Source organism: Myiozetetes cayanensis, unplaced genomic scaffold (genome assembly GCF_022539395.1).
Source record: "Myiozetetes cayanensis isolate MyiCay16 unplaced genomic scaffold, myiCay2020 scf2-11, whole genome shotgun sequence".
Taxonomy (NCBI): Eukaryota; Metazoa; Chordata; class Aves; order Passeriformes; family Tyrannidae; genus Myiozetetes; species Myiozetetes cayanensis.
The window spans coordinates 47,749,790-47,775,249 of record NW_026087411.1 but is presented as its reverse complement, the minus strand read 5'-3'; the positions used below and the strand labels follow the sequence as shown (position 1 = coordinate 47,775,249).

Here is a 25,460-nt window from a genome sequence, read left to right as displayed (position 1 = left end):
GCACTATTCTGTCACTTCTGTCAGGAAAGTTAGAAAAGTATAAAACTTTCTCTACTTCATTTTCATAAGTAATATTGTAGCTCTGGTCTCTCTGGAGAGATCTAGCAATTTGTACTTTGTATCTTTTTTTGTTATAAATTCATTCCAGTCTGAGCTGGTTGCATGTAACTATAACAAAAGATATTCTTTAAGGGCAATCACAAGAACATAGCACATGACAGCCTATGCCAGTTTTCTGGCTTTCAATGTCAGCATCAAAATCTTACAAAACAGTTATGAAACAAAGCTGCTAAAAACAATACAGCATAACTTATTACACATTGACAACACAATGCTAAGCACAGACATTTTGCCCTGGTATGTCACTAATTTCAGTGTAAAAGAATCAAATAGCAATACTAGTAAAAAGGACTATCTGGCAGAACTCACCTTGCTACAAAGAAAGTAGTGAACGAAAATGCAGCAATATAAGAAATATCCTAAACTTTGGATTTCATATTTTTTAGTAATGCTGTAACATGCCAAAGTGTTTATTTTTGTTTCTGCTTTAAAGAAATTTGCAAAATGAAAACTATGAATGCTGAGTGCTACTCTACATGAGGCTGCTAAGAGGAACCATTATGAGTTTCTCCAGTACAGTTCAATAATAAAGCCTTGCTTATTCTTTTATAAACAATACAGTTTAAAACAAACATTAAACTTCAAGAATTTGTCTTAAATATTTCATTGGCACTTTTAAAATGTTTATTTCACTGGCCCTCTGTTATGTTTCAGAGAACACTTCACATGAAACATTTAGATACTACTTCATGAAGCATCTACCCTTGACACAATAATTCATATACTCTACAGTAAATAGTTTCTCCTCGGCAGATCTGAACTATATTAGTGTATCCAGTGAGTTCACATGACACATACAAACTTCTGACATTCCAAAGACAGGAGTATACAGAGCACTACAAGAAATCCTTCCTGACATGCTGTCATGGTTGCTTTTAGTAATTTCCATACATTTTCTCATCTAAGCATTAACATTTCCATCACCAGACTTCCATATATCATTGCCTTACATTGACACCTGCTGGAAGTGACTGGGATTGTAAACCATTTCTTTTCTTCCCCCTCCTCAATCAGTAGTGTCTGATTTAACTCTACAGGCAGACCAACAATTCTACTTTCAGTAAACTAAGCACAGACATCTGAAAACACTAATCTACATGACTTTTTAACAAGCAGAAAGATTTACAGTATGTAATTTCAAGCAATGTGTAATTCCCAAGGCTATCACTGCATGGGTTCTCAATCAGAAAATGTATTTTAATAACAGCCTTTTAGAAAATTTTTTTACTACCCTTTGGGTAGATTTAAACTCAACAAATTAAGTATGCAAGCATTTACTAGGCTCTCGGGCTAATTAGTAAATAATTATTACTGTAAGAGACTAAATAGCTGTTTGACAAATTTTACAAACAAGTTTATACACAAAAATGTGACTAAATAGGCAATTATAACCCATGTCTTTACATTAAATAAATAAACATTTGCTTTATTCACAAAACCAAAGAGGCTGTTTAATGGTAGATTTGATAGACAAGAACATCTGAGGAATGTTTGTTAAAATAGCTTGTATGTACACAAACTACTATCAATTCTTCATAATGAAGATACAGCTCTTAGTACAGCTTTGTAAACACAAGAACACTAAAACAGCCATTTGAAGACAATGTATTTTCCCATATACCAGAACTTACTCTACAAGCTTCACTATTATGAACCTGATGATGCTCATTCCTTACTTCCAGACCCTACTATAGAGATGGGATCTGTTTGATATCATTTTTATATGAAAGCACATTTCAGATTGAAGCAAGTATGATGAGTTATAGTGGCTTTGCTTTATCATCAGAACAAGACATGATCGTGCACTTTGGTTCTCACACCCCCCGGACGCAAAACAGACATTTTCATCAAAAAACACAAGCAGTTTTAAAATATTATAAGCAGTAAGAATTGAAAAACAAGTTCAAAGGCAGACAAACAGAATTTCTATCAGGTTACATCAGTATATACACAGATGAAGACCTCTCAAATTTTATAGTTTTCCAAAGTTTCAAGACAGGATCCTTACATTAAAGTTTAATAATAACATCCCAGTATGACCACACAGGCACCAACACTGCAGCAGTATTAATTCATGGACTTTGCAGACCAGTTTGAAATTTATTAATTTTTTTATTTTAATCTCATGAGCAATCAAGCTACTTTAACAAGTGAATTTTACTAGGTATTCTAGATCATCACCACAGTACTAAGATTCAGAACTACTGAACCTGTGGAAAAAAAACAAAACATAAATACAGTCTTGGTGGAAGTAGAAACAGCCACCAAAATAGGTACCATCAAAAATACCAATTAGTGGTAGCCTATGTCAACACGCTTTTCCTTCAACTTTTCCTCATTTCTTTTATTCTGAAAGAACTTCATAGGTGAATTCAGAAATTAATGGCTGCATATTAGTCTGCTGAACTCATTTCTAATTAAAAGTTTCATAAAGCTCAAAAGAAAAAAAAACACCGGGGATGGAAAAACACAGCTATTCTACATAATGGGTACACAGGAGTTAAAGTATCACATTTACCAAGAATTAACTAACTCCCATGGAAAAGGAGAAGCGTAGTATTTTTGTAAAAAACATATCATTGATCATAACAGTTTCCTTCCAGACACTTACATGGTGAGCAAGAGAACACTTTTTTTTTTTTTTAAATATCACTCTGACAAACAGAAGGGTCTTGGTTGCTTTTTTTCTTTTATTGCATTCTTTAAAAAAAACACACACAGGAGCATTGCAGGCTTAAAAACACACTAGATAGCCTAGATACTTTTGACACTCATCCCATGCCTACTTTTTTTTCTTTTTATCTCCTAAAGACAATAGAGTTAGCATTACACACACTCGAGATTTAGGGCTTACATTTCTTACCTTACAAAGCTTCTGGTAGCGGGGAGAAGAAACTGCCATCCTCTGTAAACGATGCAACAACACCACAACTTTCTGCAGAGACGTTCTCACCACAGCCATCATTTTAAGTTTGCCACACTTCTGAAGACACCTCAGAATTTGCATTATAAATGAAGAGCAACTATCATTTCCTCCCGGTCACTGGACAATGATTTGCCAGCTTTCTGAGCATGCTCTCTTCCAGGACTGCTTTTGCAAGCTACAGGCTTTATACGTTTCAAAGGCAAAGGAGATTGATATAGCATAAGTTTGTCTCCAAAAATAACCCCAAAAAACAAATGCAAAAAAACCCCAGCCTTCACAGGTTCTTCTAACCGATACTGCTCAGCTCTGCTTTTGCAGAGGGAAGATGAAGTTGAGCAGCTGAGCGTCTGCCACTGTTCAGGAGTGCACTAAATAGCCAGAAAAAGGTTATTAATTTAAGCCTGAAAGCTGCAGGAACAAAAAAAGAATTCCTTCAGGAAGACGGCTCCAGTGTATCACAACAGTTGTTTTTCCCTAGTAACTGCTTTCTGTCAGCAGACTGAGCATTTGCTCCCTCACTCTGGAAAAGGATGCTCTCGTTCTCAGACTGAATGCAGCTCTGGCAGAGCTGTAGAGTGAGTGAATAACAGATTGTGTTATAAATCTTGAGAGAGGAGCACAGGGATACCTGCCCTAATTATATCAGCCATACATTAAAGAATAATAAATCACACAGGCATTTCTCAAAACTAGATTACCCAATACAAAAGAAAAAACACAGGGGTTAAACCTCTTTTCTATGAAACCTCTATGAAAACTCTCTTAAGGCTGATTTAGTAAAAGGGATCTCAAAGGATTATCACTTGCACCAGAAAGAATCAATGTTTTTCAGGAGCTATTTCCAATTAAATATTTTCCTGAATGACTTCAGACAAGAAAGAATAGGATTTTGACAAAGTAAAAGCATACAGTTGCATCATCACCCCTTTCTCTAATCATCCTTGAATCCAAAGAGTTAACATAATTTTGATGTTTCTCCCACGATAAAGCAGAATTATTTCTTATCAGAACCACCAAGTATTCTGAGTTGGAAGGGACCCACAAGGATCTTTGAGTCCAGCTCCTAGGTGCATGGTTTGTACCAGGGTGAGACCCACGACACTGGTGTTATTAGCACCATGCTCTAACCAATTGAGCTAATTTAAGCCATCTAAGGATGACAGCAGGACGCTCAAGAGCATAGAGGTGTTTTGCTACCAGTGACGCACCCACAACGCAATACAGCCAACACATCCTTAGGTGTGGTGATAGGGCAGTGTAACCAGAGCCATCTACTCCTTATTGCTTCCAAAGGTGCTATGATGAGTCTACTTTACACGTGTATCAGAGGGGCTGCTGTAGCAAAGGTTCAGGGAGGCCATTATCAACACAGTAAGTGGTAAGTCACCACAAGTCATATTATTTAATGTGCATTTGCCACATGAAGAGGTACGAACACATTTCAAGCACATCAATCAGCACACTAGGGAGGTAACAGCTATCCTGACAAGTTTTTATGATCCAAAATAATGCAGAGCTTAGTGCATAGCTTAGTGCATTATACACTGGTTTGCCTCTTCTAAGGCACTTGCCTACCAGTGTGATTAATGCAAGGTGCAGGTTTTCTGCACACAGGACATTTAAATACTCTTCCCATCCAATTCTGCTAAGACAACCTTTTCATCTTTATTTTTAAGACTAAATCAATGTTTCTACCACTCCACAGGTAAACCCCATTTAAACCCACCCCATTCACCTGCACTCTGTTTTGTTCTTGATCTGTCCAGCACCAATGATGACATCATTTTGAGGAAAGAGAGCTTTCATTCTATTCTGTATATAGAAATCTTCCCATCTATATTCTCCACCTTGCCAGACTTGCCTTCCTCATCTCCACCACCCATCTGAACCATTCCCTTCTACGTCATTGCTCCTGGCTTACATCTACTCTTCCCTCCCACCACAAGTCTGTTCCTTTAACCTAACAGCTCTAACCTACCATTATCAGCTGACACCCTGTTACCAAGCACCTTTTAAGGAAACCTATGAAGCAGCACAAGTCCAAAACCACCAAGGCATTCAGAAATGACTGTGCAAGAGCTCAAGGCTCTTCTGTATAAGACAGAACCCACAGTCCACATCTGCTTTTTTTCACTTCTGCTTTTGTCCTTCCCAATTATTACACAAATTTGAATTCAGCAGTGAGACAAACTGCACACCATTAGTCATATTGATTTTTATTTGCAATAAAACAAAACTTTCAAATTATTTTGAACACCTTCACATCTGTAGGCACAGGACTTCCCACACTGACCCAGCACTACGTCCTACTATTTCCTTGTTTAATTTTGGCACCTTGCTTCAAATTAGGTTTTAACCTCTTTCAAGTGGTTGCTAAACATTTTCCAACGCAGACTGGAATGTTCTGTCATTAACCTGAGTGGAGCCATTTAGATATCAAGATAATGAATGGACGAGACTTATGATACAATTATGAATTTTCTCCTTTTCAAAAACAAATTGCTACCAGACTCAAAGTTTGCATTATTTGCATAGTACTATTGCTAGCCTCAGGTATCACAATGGAAGGCAAAACAAGCCTTCAGTGCCCAGATGACTGAATCCATATAGAGTAACTTGAGCTGCCAGCATACAAGTTAGCCCCAAAATGTAATGGACGATAGTCCTCCCATGCATTCACAGATACTAGTTTAACAGATGATCCTATTTCAAAAATGCATGACATGTAACAACAGCAACAACAAAAAAAATCTTCATATTTTATCTAGGTCCAGCACTTTTTACCTAGAATTTATCACACCTTAAACTCATAGTAAAGTTTTACTTGATGCACAGGCCTCAGGGGTAGAGGTACCTTCACACAGAGCAGAGAAAGTCACAAGCCCTGCATTCTTCTTAAAACCATTTAAAATAAATACTTCTTTACATATTCAACAAAGCACCAAGAGAATAACCATTGTTATTTTATACCATTCCACATGAAACGAACAGGAAATGAACTTGCAAGAGAGTGGGCTTGATTTTTTAAGGTGCAGTAAGACATTACAGCTTTGTTTTGTTTTCAGAAAATCAACAAATATTTAAAAACAGAAACATTGATTTTGGAGTGTTTTCCAGTACCATGGAAATATTTAAAGCAAAATTGTTAAGATGGTAGGATAGGAGTTAAAGTTCATTTTGGAAGTCATTATGCTATGACAGTCTTTGATGCTTTCCAGGGTAGCTAGAAAAACCTTAGAATATAATGTACAGGTCACAGCTAAGTTAAGTGATCATGCTTCACATGCACAGTGTGTAGAAGCACAGAGTCACAGAAAAATATGGATAATACCAGGTAATGGCATGCTGAAAACTAAGAGGTTATGTCTGAAGCATCTCTATCTACCTTCTCAATGATTATAAGCCAGGACAACACGCACAGTCAAGAGCTGGATATGGACTTTCTCCAACAGCCACAAGTCTTGCCCAACAGTTCTCCCCCATCACACAACACAACCCTGGCAATTTTAACCACATTGAAGGACAAAGAATAGCAAACAACCTTTCATACCTGCAGTGCTTCACAGCTGCATAGAGCCAACAAAAAACCAACTAACCAAAAAAAAAAAAAATCAAGAAACAACGGTTTTATCTTGGTGTGATTGACTAGACTAAGTGCAAGGTAATGGAAATAAGTCTATTTACACACAATACTGCCTTCCGTTGCTAGCTTCCTGTGCCCTGTTTTAGCTCTTCCACCTCCACTACATTAGTAGCTGGGGGCAGGGGTGCCAATAGGAAGTATAACATTAATTTCTAGGTGTTGCCACTACAGACTAGTCTCAGCATTTCACCACAACTCTACAGATGAGTTCCCTGACTGACAAGAATCATACAAACATTGGTGAGCAATGTCATCTTCAACAGATCTAAGCTTCCACAATACATTGTGCTCTTCACTATGATTAACGAGAACAGTTTGCTATCAGATACTTCAAACAGTCTCGTTTCATTTAAATTCAGCTTAGATATATTCAGATTAACAGCATTACTAAAAGCAAAAAGTTTTTTCATTATAAACTGTTCAAACCCACTTAGATCACAGATGACATTATCCCAAACCCAGAGTGCAAGATTTAATAAGTGGTGTCAGACTCTTCAGTCATTTTTCTCAGGTTTCCAAGTCTGTGGCCTGTACAAGAAGGAAAGCCAGCTGCAGAGCTGCTGGGCAATAGGAGAGGGAGAGGAGACAGTCCAAGCACAACTTCTTGAACTGCTGGAAGAGCAAACGGAAAGCAGCAGGCAGAAATAGGAGACAATGCAGCCCAGGAGGGCTTTACTTGGAGGGAAGTAGATTAAACTGTTTGGTTGGATAATCACACAATATGACTTGGTTTAATCAAGCATGCACTTTCTGAAAACAGTCACCCTCCAAGGACATTTAAGAGCCCTCAGTGCCACTGACGTATACAAAAATATGTGCTTCAAACCTTAGGAAGGAAAATCTGCTTCCTTCGTACACCTGACTTCTAAAATACTGTTTTTTAAACACCTTTCAATAGGCTGCTTTCCCCACCCTGGTAGATAGCTTTCCTTTATAACATTTGCCTTTGAGAAAAAGCATGAATAACAACACTATTTAGTTTCTCACCTGCATCTGCTTTCTGAGTTCCCTTATGCAGGCACTATCCTGAGCAGTGTTCTCACGCTGGGATGCATCTGCCAGAACATTAACTGTTGTCTCTGCCTCTTGAAGCCACTTGAGGAAGCTCTCTAGATCCTTGTGTGAGGCCTGTACCATCTTCAGCTCTGTCTCCAAGAAATTCTGCCTATCAACAGCTCTGAAAACAAGACAACTGTCAGAATATTGCCCAAAAAATACTGCATTACATACATCATAACGAAACTAATGAAAGAAAATCTGAAAGATATCTCTAGTAATTATGTATTTGTACAGCTTGCTTTATTTATATCACTCTTTCTCTGGTTATTATATCCATAGCTACCCACAGATGTTCTGAACTGGTTATACAAGTTGCAGACCTTTTTAAAAAGACACATAGAGCTAACTAAGTTATTAATTAAAAACCTAGATTTTCCTTTTAGAGTATTAACATCATGGACTTATGCTACCCCAAATGGTAGAAGTGTTATTCTCATGTGTGAAAAGTGTGAGTGTTTTTCCCAACTACAAAAATCACATGGAGTAGAAGAGTTTGGGGGATTTTTGTTTCCTCTTTTACAATGAGCAGAAACAGTCACATAAATTCTTAAAAGTGCTAAGGGATGAAAAGTCAAATACCTGGTTCTATCCGCTAGAAGACAAAACTTTTGACACTATCTCCAACAAAAAGTTGCCATCGTAACAATCAAGCCATGCTCAACATACTTGAATTTAAATAAAGACTGGTAGAATATAGTCCAAATTTTCAATCATCCAAAAGTTTGTGTTGGTGCATACACAAAACTTTGTGTCTGTAAGGGCATTTTTCTAATAAGTAATGAAATAACTTGAAATGTTTTAATTATATTGTTGATCAGCAACTTCAAAATTAATTCCTAGAAAAAAAAAATCACGTTACACTGCTGTATAACAGTTCTGTTTCCTTGTCATTGAAATGAAACCGAGGGAAAACTATTATAGTCATCAATTTAAAAAGCTCTGATTAGCAACATTAACTAAAGCATGACAAACTAAATTTCATTCACTGGAGGCTGTTATTCTTCGGCATTGATTTTCCCAAAATCAAGACAAAAGAAACAAGCTTTCCCACACCAGCACACTGCACAGAAACCCCTAACAGAGCTACTAGCTAGAATGCTGCTGCTGCTAAAGAAGTAGAAAGTTCAATTTCATTTTCACATCGAGCACTAACCACATTGTAAGATTTCAGGGGTAAATTGATCTTTAATTTCAAGTAAGATAAGGCCAAAACACTCAGTATTTGATATTTCCATGTTTCTCCAGACAGGCCCAAACTTGTGTCTTCTGCCTCCTCCCATCTACTTCAACTTTCTTACCTCCTTTCCATGCTGTGGCAAAAGTATTGCTCAGCAGCATTAAGGAATCACTCTGTTTGGAACTGTGAATTTCAGAACTTAAATATTCCTTTTAGAAAAGAAGCTGTGGGTGTTTAGCACCTTTCAGGATGACATTTCAAAGAAGGTATCCTGGTTTACTAGCACATCAGAAAAGACAGACGCAAGGAAAAGCTGTTTTTCCTCAAGGACCATGACAAAGTCTCATGCAACCCCAATTCTGCCGGCCTTACATTCCCAAGTATTAGCATAACCAACTGAATTTTCTAGAGACAGACTGCAAAAAGACAGTGTTGCAACCCTTACTTTAAAAGCTTAAGTCACTTGTTAATAAATGCTTTAACCAAAATAAGACACTAAGAATCATTCCTAAGCTCATACTTGCCCAAGTTTTCGCTACTAGCAAAGGACTAGGAAGGCAATAAGCCTCCATTCTTGCTTCTTACTTGGAGCTCTGGAATGCTTCAGCCACTCCCAAGAAAAATAATAAATAGCATGCTACGGATTACAAATATTTTGACAGATATTGACTAGAAAAGATAACAAGCACCAGCTATAAAATTAGAGCACACCAAGGAACTGTGAGAAAAACAAAGTAAAAGCAGTTATGAGCTCTAACTTCAAAACCCTCTCCCTCTGCATGATTTTTCTTCCCTAGCAGGGGGTTAAGGCTAAAGGTAGAAGAACAGGACTGATAACAGAAAGAACAGACTGGTGATAAAGGTGACCTTCAAAGAAAAAGAAAAGCCCCAAAGGATGAAACACTAAGTGACCCAGATCTCTAAGTTTAAGTACTGATGTACTAGATGGGAATTGAGACAATAGCAACTTCACAGATAATAACATTCATTGAGGAATATTGCCTTCAGCCTAAAGTTATAATTTCTCAAACTTTCTGCTTGGCTGAAATTCAAGGAAAGAATGAAATCTATTACAGTCCCATTACATATACATTGTCGTATACCTCTATTAAAGCTAAAAAACAATCCTTTCACTAAATACATACAGATTTAAAACTAATGTTCTAAGATTACATGTATGTCTTTAAAGAGGACATGTATAGTAGTAGCAAGCAATACTTTTATAGAGCAGATACAAATACTTTCACTGCCTTCCAGTAAAGGCCTCAAACATAAAATAAAAAATAGAGAATTCTGTGCTTCAGATTAACAACTATCCCATGCTATAAAAAGATGTCTCAGATTTTCAAATAATTCTAACACAATTGGAGCAGCCTCAAAAGACAGAGGGTCCTTCCACGATGCAGGAAATAAATGTGAGAAGACGACAGAGAACTGTTTTCAAATGCAGCTAACTTAACACAGGGGTAGTGGAGAAAACCTAAACAGATTCCATTAGCAAAGACAGTCCAAGAAAAAGAAAGTTTTAACTCTACTATTTAAGTTTTCATGGCTCTGTTTCAGGTTTCTGTTCCACCCAATTACTTTTTTCAGATTTAAACTAAAAATCTGCAATGCATACAAGTGTGTGATCAAAAGAAATTCAGAAACTAACATCTGAGACAGAACAGCAAGTATAATCCATTACTAAGGCAGCACAAACACATAGAATGGCTATAGTTTCACCTTAAAGTATAAAAATAGAACATAAATAGCCACTGGGCAAAGTATCCAATTTACACAATGTCAAGCTGGGGAGCTTCAATCTCTTAATGCCAACAGTTTTAAAATAAGCTCCTTCAACTTTACATGCCCTGGCTACAGTCCTCCTAGTAAAGTTCTTGTGCTATTCAGGACTGCAGTTTTCCCAGGTAATGTTACTAAGGACTCCTTCCACAACCTCCAATTACAGTAACAGACTGGTATTTTAAAGCATTGTTCTATAAATACAGATATGCACTTCTAGAAGCCATGTGTGTTCCATGTACAACTTCTTTATGACCCAACATCTGCTAGAAAAAGTAAGGCTTGTCACTATTATTTCTATTTCTTGCATTTAAAGCAGGTATAAAAGCCTTCCTCCTCTTGAAAATGTGCTTGCACTGCACATTCCCCCCTTTTAATTCTACTCAGATAGGGTTCTGTTGGGCAACTCCCCACTCTGGCTACCCACTGGCTCTCAGAGTTCATCTTTACATTCATGCACTAGTTAAAAAACAGAGACATTCACCTTCCCCAGGCTGCAGACTGCAAAACAGCAGTCATAGTGATAATTGGGGAGCTTCAGTTGCAAAACACAATAGCTTACTATTCTAGACTTTAAGCAGATTCAAAAATAGAGGCTTTCAGGCAGGAGCTCTTCTTCCTGGTCACCTTCTCTGAGTGGTGGGCAGGTTTATGCCATAACACTGCGAAGTCTGAATGTGAATGAAACTACTACAGAGTTGTAGTCTACTGTCAATACTAATCCAACAAGGAACTATTTTCCTTCACCCTCTAATTAACTAGGAAACAAGCTGCCACATTCAAAACACAACATGACAGAAGCACAATCCTTGTGCAAAGAAGGGTAAAAAGACATTCTACTCTGCTTCCTTCATTACCTACTTATTCAGAATAGTTCTGAGGAGAAAGACTTGGGAGTGTCTTGCCAGCAATGCGCACTTGCAGCCCAGAAAGCCAACTGTGTCCCAGGTTGCATTAAAGGAGTGTGGCCAGCAGGTTAGGAAGGTGATTCTGCCTCTCCAATCCATTCTTATGAGACCCCATCTGGAGTACTGCATCCAGGTCCTTCATAAGAAGGACATGGACCCATTGAAACAGATTCAGAGGAGGGTCACAATGATAATCTGAGGTCTTGAGCACTTCTCCTATGAAGATATGCTGAGAGAGTTGGGGTTGTTCAGCCTGGAAGAGAAAGCTCTCGGGGACCTTATAGCAGCCTTGCAAACCTGAAGGGGGCCTACAGGAAAGATGGAGGGGGACTTTTTACAAGGGCACGTAGGGATATGACAAGGAATAACAGATCTAAACTCAACAGGGTAGGTTTAGATCAGATATTAGGAAAAAATTCCTTACTGTGAGACTGCTGGGGCATTGTCATAGGAGAAGTTGTGGATGCTCTATCTCAGGAAGTGTTCAAGGTCAGGCTAAATGGAGCTATGAGCAACCTGGCCTAGTGAAAGGTGTCTCTGCCCATGGCACAAGGGATGATCTTTAAGGTCCCTTCCAATCCAAAGCATTCTGTGATTCCACAATTCTATCAAGTTCTACTCCTCTCACTCAAGAGCTAACATGAACTTCAGCAGCTTTACTACCTAGGATTTTCATTCCATTAACTGACATCCCATTACAAAGGCAGCTGCTCCTTTTACAAGCACATATACTCAGACACACATACAGACTTTGGCTATAATCTTCCCCATTCCCACATAAACAGGATTAGTTTTGTCCTCTGTCCCTTTAACCACAAAGCATATAGTCTTAAGCTGCAGACTCAGACACTATGGTCAATGTCAATTGTCTATCAATATCAAATACTAAAAGGCATTTCTGCAGAGATTAGATTACCTTGCAGGAAAAAAATTATGCATAGGAAAATACCTCATTTTCATTAAGACATATCTACAGATTCATCTTAAATAGAGACTGAATAGAAAGAAGTTTCAACTAAGTTTCAGTTCCGACAGCTCAACTATTTTCTAGATGAGAGTGCTGGAAGCACCACAGTCAGGAACCCAAAGTGCAGCCCCATTTAGGGAAAGTGTCCATTAGATGAAAGGTCCTAATGAATTAATGCATCGGAAGATCAAGCTGAATACTTACTGCCTTAAGCAAAGAAAGGACAGCAACAAATACATAGAGTATACATAACAAACAAGAGAGGAACTCTTCAAAGACGCTTAGAGAATAACAGCCACCGGCAAACCTGAAACTAAACATGAGAAATACCTTCTTTTCCCTCTTAAAAAAAAAAAAATTTAAAAAATCACATAAAGGGGAAGTCACACAGAAGTCTTCCGTGGTGAACTGTGGGAACTTGAAGCACCAAAAGACCTTGACTGTAATTGACTAATTATGCACAGTAGCGCTAAATGATGCAGTAGAACAGACAAGAGACTGCAATGTACATGTATACATAGAATGAAAATTTAAGACCCAAACTGCTACACAGTGTGAAACATTGTAATTACCTTTGGTTCAGATTAACCCAACAAGCGTTCATTTGGTCAGTGGTTTCCTTCACTTTCCTTGAGTCGTCATCACGATACTCTCGAAGTAATTTATTAGAAAGATCATTGAATGCTGCTACCGTGATGTCACCTCTATGCAAATCCTGTACCAAAAGCTAAAAAGCAATTCCAAAATAAGACAGATAAAAACAAAAATCAGAGTATTTTTCACAATATACATTTCATCATATTATAAGCCTCTTGGTTTTGTCTTTTTTTTTAAGTAAAATGAGCATATTTTTTGACTCTCTTTAAGAAAAATCTTAAAGATAAAATCTACCAATATTGTGTCTTGATAATGAACTAATCAAAACACTAACAGGTGAGGAGAAGTTGTATTTGCCAGAACCATCAAAGGTTAGAAAAATCCTCTTCTATATTTTACTGGCAACAGAAATAATAACATTTTCATATTTTGTGTATCATGAATACATTTAAATTATGATAAGTGGCACCTAAAAGTGGTATAAATGAAATGTGCAGCATTTGATTTCATTCTTTTATGTTATGATACTTAAAATGTGCCTTGAAATTATGATGAACTCAAGATTATTTCTAACTGAAAAAAAATATTTTCATATAAATGTCCAGTTGCATCTTTTGGCCTCTGTACTATATGTTTGGGCATGGGTCTGCTTTCACTTAAGAAAGCAAAGCACACCTAATAGTCCTCTTCTAATCCTCTGTTCAGGTAGAGATAGACAATGAAAAACATTCAAATTCACTGTTTATTCTAATAGCTATGAATTGGTAAGGAATTCTCACAATATCCCCTTCCTCTTTCCATACCCAGCTGTACCCCTTCATTGTCTTTTTCTGAATCTGTCTAGACATACCCACATGCTTTTTTAAACTTTATTATAGCTCTGTTCTAAATACTGCACTAATAAGCGCCTCTCCTTGTTGATTTGTTTCTTTAGTTCTCATACTGTGCCACCTACAGCCTGCCCTTTTTCTGAGAGCCAGCAGGACAAAGGACACTAGATTTACAGATTTATCACAGCATGCTTGCTGTGATATAAAAAGCATTGAAGATTGTATGGGATCAAAAAAAAAAAAAAAAAAAGAGCATTGAATATGCTTGGTACCCATGAGAAGTGAAATTCAGGATGATTTTAAATACCTTGGTCCATTCCCAGATTTACTAAACTACTGTTAATAGATTTCTATTAAGTAAATTCTGTGGCTGTATCATTAAACTTTAATTGGTCTGGGATTCAAGCTTTTTGCATAACAACATTTATTTGATGCTGCATTATACTCATTTCAACCAAGCTTTCAAATACACACATGCACACATGCCACCCTACTAGAACGTGATTCTTTAATATATTCTGATATATTGAAAAATACAGACAATTTAGAATATATCATACTCAAAAAGAGGTAGAATTGCCAAGACAGTGCTATGACTAAATTGTACATTCACTCATCAGTTGAATCCAGAATCATTACATAGACTAAGGAATCTGGTCTGGGAAAAAAAAAAATGCGTAAATAGTCTTACTTTGCTCTCTGAAATCTGTCTGGCAAGCACCTCTTTCGGGGCCTGCAGGAGCATGCGCAGACGGATCTCACACTGCTCCATGAGGTGCTCCATTTCTTGCCTCTGCTCATGCCACTGCACGCTGTCCGCCAGCATATGCTTCAGCTGCTGCTGCCGCCTTTCCACGCCATGCTGGGTATTGTCCCACTGGTTCTTCAGCTTCTCCACTGTGTAGGACAATACAGAACACAAAAAAATGAGGTAAACGAACAAGTAGCCATACATACAATTACTGGGACAAAAGGCAATAACATAAATCATTTTCAAATTCAGTAGTTTCCATATTCAATATTTTAGTTCACCATGTAGTTCACATATTTACAGAAGCAAATGAAAAATGTACGTGTTTGGATTCCTCTTGTTTAAGCAGGTCAGCATACAGGTAACAACTATTATTTCTGGAACATTTCAAAGGCATTATTTTACTTTTTAAGTACACACATGTGGGAAGCAAATCTGCTGCAGCTGCACTGCAGAGATATGATAGCAGCAGGGCTCCAAGGAGCACAATTTCAAGGTGATAGGACCAGCAAGTCCTCTTTGTGCATCTGTAATTTAAACAAGGCCAAATAAACAAGTAAATAAATACTGTTTGGATCTGGATACCTTGAATTAAATATTCCAGACCACTGTCTGTTGAAGGCATTCAAGAGCCACGGGTACTACAATTCTGGCCAAGGTAGAAAGACTCCAGTAACGACCTATTTTGGCAGTTTAATTCCACCACAGGTTTCTACAGGCTTATGTAGATGGCACAGTAGAAGAGAGAACTTAATTGATCACACCCCATTTCCTTCAAATATCCCATTCCTCTCTCAATAAATAGTTACAGTAGATGATGGATAAACACACTTTAGCCTTTAATAAACAAGTAGTGAAAAAGACAACAAAAGGGCCTAAAACAAAGAATAGTGCATCACAAAAAGCAGTGAATCTGTCTTTGTAGAGAAATGCATTACATCATATCTTTTTCCTGAATACTCACAGATCATTAAAAAAAAAAATATTACTTGGAAGTCTATAGAGGTGGAAACAGTTTTCCCTATTACCTGTCATGACAGTTACAGGGAACAAATTATATCACTAAAAAATTTGATAAAAAAGAATGTGTGAAAAAAATGAATGCAAAAAAGCAAAACCAAAAAAAACTAAGATGGATTTCTTGAGTATATCTGTACACTGAGAAACAAGAGGTAGGTAGTATGCAAGACATCTAAGTATTTATCTTAACAGAAAGTATGCTATTTTATGAGAAAACTAACATTCTTAACACTCAACTCACTTCAATTTTCCATAAAGTAAAAATGTCAAAGGTTGTGCTTAAATTAAAACCATTTAAGTGGATTTTACATTTTTTTAAACTTTTTGCAATTATACGTAGCCATTATGCTTGATCTGCTTCAGAAAATCTCTTTAATACATTCAACAATATTCTGTTCAGTTTCACAAAGCTCTCAAAGACTGTGGCAGCAAAGCCCACTTGTCAGAGTAAATATTACTGGTGGACAAGCCTACTGGTGGCCAATAATCTGTGCAATATAGATGCATCAATTTCAATGCACAGGCAGCTTCTGGATTAATTTTGAGACATGATGTAGCTCATGTTGAAGAAGAATTTAAAAGAAAGCTTCGGTAACCCAACAGAAATAACAGTATGATTTTTATATTTAAAAAAAAAGTTGCTATATTAGATAAAGAGTATGTTCAAAAGAAACCAGCAGCTGCTGGGAGAAATCAGCAGTTTCACCAAAACAGCAAAAGCAAAAAACAGCAGGAGTGGAAAAAAGACTAACACCCTGTGTGCTGGCTAATGAACTGCAGAGAAAAGTCTCAAGTGCTTAGGGTCTTCTCATAAAGCTGGAAGGAAAAAAACACAGCCTTGAGAAATAGCTGTCCACAACGGCAACTTGGTTGAAATAGACAGATATTTTATGTTTACGTAATATTATTATTATTATGGAAAGAATACTTCTTCATATACTTTTTCTTATTAATGGCCAAGTTAACTTTTCTCTCTGCTCTGCTGACGTATTTACCCTTTTTTCAGTCTGCAGCAAAAAGACAGAAGAGGTTAAATTCTTGCCAGTCTCAGAATTGAGTGCATTCACTAGGTAAGTTCATAGAAAAAGTTGTCAAGGGCAAAAGTCTGACATCAAAGGCAGAAAAGACTGGAAAGAATTCCAAATGAGACTGTGTTTCAATTCCCAGTGACCATGCAGCAACTGGGAGGGAAGTTCTAGAGAAGGAAACTTTTCTCTGTTTCTCACTGTTTGAGAAATTAAACTTCTCTAACAACATACAGCAGACTCACAGAAGTCTGTTATATTTCACAGATGTTGGTATATTCCACTTAGTGTTTAACCTTTGTTTCTTGTTCAGCTTTTCCAAAGAACTAAGAGTGTTTTGTGACTGACCAGATGTCCCCTTGTTGAACAACTCCCATGGTTATTATTCTCCTCCCCTCAAGTTTCCACCTGACCCCTAGTTCTGAGTAACTACAAAACTAAGTCACTTCCTTGAATCTTACTCCCCCTACCAGTCCATAGTCCTGTGAACCTTAGACAGCAGATGCCATCTCATCAGACCCCCAGAAAAACCATCCATCTGTGGGCTTTCTATCTGACCATGTCATCTCCACCAAATCTTACAGACACTAGAGAAATTCACGTAGATGTAAGTAAAGGAAAACTACATCACAGAGGAGATACATCACATAAGGAGATACATCTTTCCATGCTTACTCCTGTGGTATTCCCTGCTGCATGAATTTTCTAATCTTAGCAACCTGCAAAGCGTAAGAGTTCAAAAAAGAGATTGTCCCTTAGTTTCTAATTTTGACAGTTATATGTTTCATTCCTTAAGTACCTGTGAAATACATTTCAAAGGGAGTGAAGACCTTTAAACTGGAAATTCAGTTTTCAAGTACATGTCAGTAACTTAAAACCTCTACTAGCTCTTTGCCAACAATTTTCAGGGTACATACACAAAGCTATTGTCCTAAATCAACACATTCATGGGTTTTTTTAATGTCCAGTGTCTCAAAGCTCAACAAAAATAAAGATACACTATCAGCTCCATTTCTCAATAAATAAAATTCTTGTCCCCGGGTCTGTGGCTGTCAAGTTCTCAAATTATTTACAAGATATTTTGAAATCCCAGCAAAAATATTTACCTTTGAACTTGAAAAAATGGCCCATCAAGAAAATAAGTGGCAACTCTTGTTCCAGGAATTTTCGTTAAACTGTTTGAGTGAAAGCCACATAAGTGCTAAGTTTTCCTTTTTTTTTTTTTTTTTTTTAAAGGAAGACAACTTCAGCTAGGCTAAAAATCAAGAATTTAAGAAAAGAAGATATGAAGAAACTTACTTTTTTCTGTGATCTCTGTTCTAATGTCTGCACTGGAAGTTTTATTTTTCAAATTCTGGGCCAATGTAAAAACAGAATCAAGCTGAGGGTGACGATGGTCCATATCGGTATTTGTTATCTGTTGAAAATTAGGATATGATTAAAGTCTAAAAAGTAGAATTAAGTTAACTTAACCTGTATTATATCTGTAGATTAAAAAAACATGTGTCTCCACAAGTACATGCCTGGCCTTATCATTATTGTAAACCCTGAACTGTCACAGTATTATAGCACTGCTTTAAAAAGGAAAAATATTCTAAATTGCAGTTACTGAAAATCCAGAGGTGAAGGTTAACCATAGTTATCACGGTCATTGCACAATATTTTCTAGTGTCTATTTTTCACTCTTCCAAAACTTATTTTCTTCCTACCAAGCTCTCCTCATTTATATATATGAGAGGCAGCAGTGAAGGAAGGGAATGTGGAGAAGGAAAAGGACAGGAGGGAACAATCAGACTATAAAATGTATAAAAAACATAGCTCTTTCACTATGGTATGTGCCAGAAGCCCATATTACAAATATTACTCAGTTAAAAGAAAGTGTCTCCAAAGATACTGTACATCACATTATTTCAAATTCCAAATTATGTTAGACACTCACAAAATCAGTTTAGCACTTGTTTAGCCTGCAGCTTCTACTCTACAGTTACTCATGTTAATTGATATCAAGTCAAATAAAATGAACCTTAACAGTTGCATACATCTCACAAATATTGCCCTTGGTCATGGCTCAGCATAGCATGAGCTATCAACAGAAACAAACATTTACATCATAAGCATTTATGATACAACTTCTAATCATTTTAGCATGTCTCTGGAAATCAGTTTAGTCTAACTACAGCACACCAAAACTCATTAGAAACCTATAAAGAGTGAATCATAAAGGTCACCCTCCAAGTAATCACAAAGCTGCTCCAAAGTCTTCAAGATAAGTTAACTATAAAATCACCAAAAGATGTCATCTTTCAGGAGGTATTCTCCATTTTCTTTGTTTTAAACAAAAAAATAGCAGTGCTTAGCTCACATAGGGACACAAGAATTAACAGGAAATACAGTGTAATAACAGCATTTAAAGTTAACTTTCAGGTTATGTGCTTCGTTGCTGTCAGTGGTTTTTTTTCCCGTTTTTAAACACGTTATTGCTTTTAATTTCTTTACTTAATGTAAAAACTATTAAAGTGTGAGACAATTTTCTACTAGCCTTCACAAGAACACATACTTTCATTCGTGCAATAGTCCGATTGATTTCTTCAGTATTTCCCACAGTGACTATGTTTGACTTGAGCATCTGGTCAATCAATACCAACCAGTCAGCCAGCTCACTTCTAGTTTTGTCCAGATCAGCAGGTGCAGAAAGTTCCAAAACCTGCTGCGTCTGAACAGGAATTTCCAATGAAGAAGATGCTTGCACCACCTTTTGGATATCTGAAACAGAGTTTGGGGGTTCTGTTAAAAAAATATAGTCACAGCCACACATGCAGTTCTGGGAATTACAAGGACTTTTTGTAACTCCTATAAACATGCAATAGCATCTACAGACAAAGCAGAGCAAAAATTGTACTTTAACAAACAGAAACAAAGTTATTAGAAGTTCCTTTTGCCCCTTTAAGGCTATTTTTTTGTTTACTGCATGCCAAAGACTCACCCAAATGATTCAGCATGAATTTAAAACAAACAAGATGAAAACTTGCAAAGACAAAACTACATTAAATTTAACAGAATGAAGCTAAACACTCTTAGACACAAAAGGGAACTGACCCTTATTAAGCATAAAAAACCCAATACTTCTAAGATAAATGTCTAAAATTGCCTTCCTCGCTTTTCTATTAAGCAGCAGAAAGGTCTTTGCCACTCTTGGTTCAGAATTCACTCAACCACAAATCAGTCAAGTTTCCTCAGTAAGTGCTTCATGGATTTGGCAACACACAACCGTCTGAAGAAGGGACAGATGCCCACTAGTTCAGCCACATCCTTTCTACCTTTTTAATCTGACACTTCAAAGAAGTGTGGAATGAGCTGAACAGTAAGGTTCACTCCAGAAGTCGTATTCCATTCTAAGAAACATTAAGTTACATCAAGCTGGAGCATCAGTACTTCACATTTCCCTCAAACAATGAAAAACAGGAGCTTTACTTAACAAACACCTTGTATGAAAAAAAAAACATGCTGAATCAAGGCTTTAAAAGGATTACACAAAAATTGATTTTCCTCTTTTAAATTTTGTTTAGTGCTGCTGAATTAAAACCAAAATAGAGCCAATTTACCGAAGTTTAAGTTGCAAAATCTTTCAGGCAAGGGCTTTTCTACCTAGTTTTCTAAAAGGGATATCTGAGTATGTTGTTTACAATCTGTATCTGCTGAACTGCATTCAACAACTTGAAAATATTGCCAGTGTCAATGTCTGATGCAAGAACATATATTCAGCCAGCTTTCCCTAACAGATTCAGGAATCCAGCAGATGAGAAAGACACAGCTGTGTCCCAAACTGACCCAAAAGACACAGAACAGCCTTTATTTATACGACTGCAAAGTATCTACATGCAGGACATACTTTACAAATAATTAGCTGTATGGAAAGCTCCTAGTGGATCTTAATTAGTAAAAGGCACAACCACAAATCCACAGGAAACCAGGCTGTCACAGGTAAAGCTATTTGGGGTTTTTACTCTACCTAGTACACTGGGTCCTTATGAGGAGATCTAAGCTTTACTAAAACATTTCTCCATTTCAAAATTCGTGTAGGAACGCCAAAAGACTTCCCCAATCATGAACAGTAGAGTGATTTTTTTCCCTACCCAAACATTCCCTCTCTCCCATAATAGTGTGAAGGTAGCCCTCAGCAGAGCGCAGTTCTACGACATGTCTTACTTACATTTGTCTAAGTTCACAGAGGAGAGGTTTTTTTGATTATTTTTGACTGCAAACAGGATTAAACTCAATATAATTATGCAGAGCAGAAGGACTGATCACTCACCAGAAGGTTTTGTCTGTGTAAGAAGACGAGACTGCCCAACAAATGCCTCAAGTTCTCTCACTCTGTCAGGCACTTCTCTGAGCACCTACAGCCCAGCAGAGAGAAACAAAAACAGTAACACAACCTATATTAAAAGCAAAAGAGTAATCTCTTATTGGGAAACAAACTATTCTACACCATGCCTGTTAGAATGGCATGCCTCAGACGTATTTCATTTGTATTTAAAGTATTCTTAAAAAAAAAAATAAATAAAAATGCCAAGAGGTACTAAAGTGGGTTTTCTTTCAGTGCATCGCAGTGTCATACCTATATATTGAAAATAAACAAATTAATTGTTATAGACAGGTTGTTCACATATGTTTTTCTGCCTAAGTACCAAAACTATGACTCATTTGAATACACTTTGAAGAAAATATACACTAAGCATGATTTATAGTCAGTCACATGAAAGTAGAGGAATAGGGAATTAATTTAAAAAGGAAAAAATGTTACAACTAAACTGCATTGTAGTGAAGACACATGTGACTAATTGCTTTTTAAACATTTTTAAAAGGTAGTGACGCAAATGTAACATACAAAGCAGTTGGGGAATCCCCATTTTCATGCCTGAGTTTGTAAAAAGCCACATCTTCTTTTCTTTCCCTGACCTATCAGAAAGCCCCTTCCCTAACAAATTCTTACCTCCACGATCCGTAAAATAATCTCAAATAATCCTATTCTTTTTCATTTGGATCTCAATGCTCTGCTTGAAAAAAAATCTTGTTTTACCCTAACCAGTGAGTTCTTTGTCATATACTTGTCAATGAGATTGAACACAGGAGTTTCTATTTACAGTAGTTATACTCAAGAAAAATCCCAGACACACTTGATAAGATTTTTTCACTAAGCTTTACCACAGCTTGATTTGTTTTCTCTTAACTGCTGCAAGCATTCCCTTTTCTTATACAGCAAAGATTTATTGTAACTTTCAATTTCAAGTTAATACATTACTGTTTGACTCAAATAAGCAAAACATTTTTGATCTGGTTGATAAATACTTTTGATTAATCTTTTAAGAGAAAGCCAATACAAAAGAAATTTAAAAAATCAACAAAAAACCCCAAGCTAACTAAATAAACTCAATCTGATGGAAAAATGCCCACCAGTATTTTCATGTAGAAATTATTTAGGGTATATTTCCTGCTCATGCTTGTGTGGCTTCCAAGTCATTTTATGTACATGCTACAGATACATGTAAAGGAAAATAATCATTCCATATATACCACTCTCCTTTCAACTTCAGGTACCCTGTGCTCAAGAAATGCACACCTTGTTCCACCTCACATTGAGGGACTGCAGGCAACCAGAAAGTTTGTCTTTTTCCTGAAGATCAACATTTTTATCCAAAAGCACTTCAGGTTCAGTTCTGTTCAGCCATTCCAGTTTGTCACCCTGTGCTTCCATCTCTTCACTTAAGACCTAGAAGGGACAGAAGAGTTTTAGACTAAAGTAAAATGCATACACGTTTAAGTAAAGGAAGGGAGAAGCTTCCTTTTAACTCCAATATTTAGACATTTTCCTGGAAATATGTACCAGAAAAGCTTCTATTTTGGTTTCTATGCTTGATCTAGGAATTATTAAAACATCTATTTAAATACCAACATTTACTGCTACTGGAAAAACTTAGAAAACCTTCACAATGTACAGCCTCACATCAAGCACACTAATTCTCATCTCACAGGATTGAGCAGCTCTGGACATACCACTTGTATCCAAAAGGCAATACATTGTCAATCAAACTTGCTGCCTGCATTCATTTAAAAAAAAAAATTAAAAACTAGAGTGCTACATCTAACATGCATTATACAAGTACATGGTACTTGACTCCTAAAGTATACTCTAAAGGTATTTAAAAACTAAACATAACCTTAGGACATCATTTTGATCAATCATCCACAGCTTTCTTAGTTTTTTAACACGAAGTGCAGGTCAGAATGTGCAGAAAACCAAAAAGCTATGCCTGTATTCCCACTGACTTTAAAACAGTTGTACTATCATCTGCCCACAGACCAGAAGCACTGTGGAGTAGGTATCAAATTTTGTTTCTGAAACACTAGAATAAAAAAATTACAGTAGCCAGTACATCATATTTTTACGCCTCAATATTTGAACTAACCTGTTACACAATTGTTATGGAGGTGGGCACAGCAAAGTGACAGAAACACAGGCCTGGATGGGAGATCACTGAAAAGAGTACTCTTCTACAATAAGCACTATACCAAGCAGTGTCTTCCCTAAATTTTCAAGGGTCTACCTTAAAAGGATTATTTTCTTAAAACATGTTACAACCTTTTCAACTGGACACTGCTTCAGAAGCTCTACTTAGAACTCTTCTTCTCATTCCCAAACTGTATTTATTCCTGACTGATCAGTGAACATCAGTTATTCCCATTTTCCTAATAATCATCCTTTAATAATAGCTCATCTTCCCTACATTTCATTATTCTCATCATCATATCCCTTCTTATTGTTCTTTATTTGACTAGACAAAACAAGACCAGCAAGCTTGCTTAGCACCTGTTCTGTTGCCAACTTAAACTTTTCATTCATCTACATAACCAAAATTGAAAACACTCTTGCTTACACAGGGCCAAACTGGTACTTAATAACGTGCTCTAGCAGTGTTTCCCTAGCAAGTTCTGCCCTTCTCCCCTTATTCCAGTTCTACCCTTCACTTCAGGCATTTATATTAAGGTAGAAGGTAAGACAAAATACACTTTGATGGTAGTCAGATGGCAAACACTCAACTGACATCAGTCAATTTGTTTAGGCAAACAACTGCAACTACTTTGCATTGTTCAACATACTTGTTCAAGCCTTTCCACCTAGATTTGGTCTAACAGAGTTGTTTGTGTTTTGTCTTTGTTGATTTGTTGCCTTTTGATAAATTACTGATTTTTAAGAAATGAGCAAGTAGTTTAATTGGACTGGGTACTCCTCCATTCTTCTAGAACTTCAGAAATGTTCTCTTTCACACATCCTACAAACCAAAGATGTTTTCCTGTCAAAGCCAGACAGAAAACAAACAGAAAAATACATACATATGCACACAACTCATTTGAAAAGGCCAAAACCTTGACAGTTTAAACAGCAGGCTAAATAAAATCTTACACATGTAAAAAAGCATTAAAACTGCTCAGTAAATGGGACAATGGTGCTTACTCAACATTTAAGGTTATCAGCTTTTTGCTCTAAGTTTTGACAGTTATAAAGTTGACATGGAGACATCATCTCCCATGAAATTCTACTTGCTAAATTTTATCAGTAGCGTATCTATTTCTCATTTTCTCATACACAGACACCATCTTCTGGCTAGATAACACAGTTACCAACTCAACCCGACTTCATTCCGAGAGGCACCTTGCCTGTGTAAGTAATCTCATGAAACTGTCTCACAGAATCATAATATTTCTTTGGCAATTTACAGTGTGAAAATTCCCCTTCCCAAAAACCACGTCCTGATGCTTTGCACAAGACATACAGGTGTATACACATATACACACTAATGAATCTTGCCTTCAATTCTTGCAGGTTTTCTCCATGGTTGAATGTAAATCTTGTGTCCAGAGCATTTTCTACATTTTCCAACCAGCAACGCAGCTCATCAAGCTTCTTTCTGTACTCTATCAGCTGCTGATTCTCTCCTTTTAGCCTTAAAAGCAAAACAAAAAGCCCACATGCATTTCTGCAGTGAATACAGCACATCAGTCCTACATGACTTGTGATGCCACAGTCAATGCTTGGAGCATTTTAAAGGATTCATTTTAACTACCAAAAGATTCCATCATCATCATTAAAATGAAAGATACTTACAAATTAATAATATTACCTTAAAGACAGACAAATTTCAGTTCCAAATTAACGAAATAGACTTTTAAAAGACTGTAGAAGACATCAAATGTAAGTAATAGTAATGGCAACACCTTCAGGCCTAATCACTGTAAACCACTACAGGGTCACTGAATTTTTCCCTTGGAGGTTTTAGGGACATATCTAATACTTTCATTAAATCACACAAAGCTTTAATGAAACATCTGAAACTAAACAATTAAGAAAGATCTCTTTAAATTCTAAAGGTATGATGAGATGTTAAAAACATGTAATTACATAACGATCTTGCTTTATATAACTGTGGAAATTCAAGAACACAAGTTGTTTCAATTAGTCTATCTCTGTCAATGCTAAAATAGAAATCAAGGTAACATACAAGTTCAGCTTCAGGCAGAGAAAGTAGCTGAGAAATTCTTCCTAAAAATGTCTGGATTTATAATGAAATTATTTTTAAAACAAACAAAAACAGT

The 25,460-nt window shown here is 36.7% G+C and overlaps 1 protein-coding gene across 9 annotated transcripts in view; it reads right to left on the bottom strand.

The window, feature by feature from the left end:
- The window catches only part of UTRN (utrophin), a 389,435-nt gene that overhangs the window by 197,523 nt on the left and 166,452 nt on the right, over window positions 1-25,460 (bottom strand). For 8 of the 9 annotated variants that reach the window (XM_050314411.1, XM_050314404.1, XM_050314409.1 and 5 more), the window contains 8 exons: window positions 24,676-24,811; window positions 22,429-22,578; window positions 21,121-21,205; window positions 19,366-19,571; window positions 18,108-18,225; window positions 14,704-14,909; window positions 13,158-13,312; window positions 7,677-7,866 (listed from right to left, as the gene is read on the bottom strand). In XM_050314411.1, the coding sequence (XP_050170368.1) occupies window positions 7,677-7,866; window positions 13,158-13,312; window positions 14,704-14,909; window positions 18,108-18,225; window positions 19,366-19,571; window positions 21,121-21,205; window positions 22,429-22,578; window positions 24,676-24,811 (1,246 nt within the window). Of the gene's footprint in view, window positions 1-2,983; window positions 3,547-7,676; window positions 7,867-13,157; window positions 13,313-14,703; window positions 14,910-18,107; window positions 18,226-19,365; window positions 19,572-21,120; window positions 21,206-22,428; window positions 22,579-24,675; window positions 24,812-25,460 lie in introns of those variants that run through there. The other variant, XM_050314412.1, reaches the window with a different exon arrangement.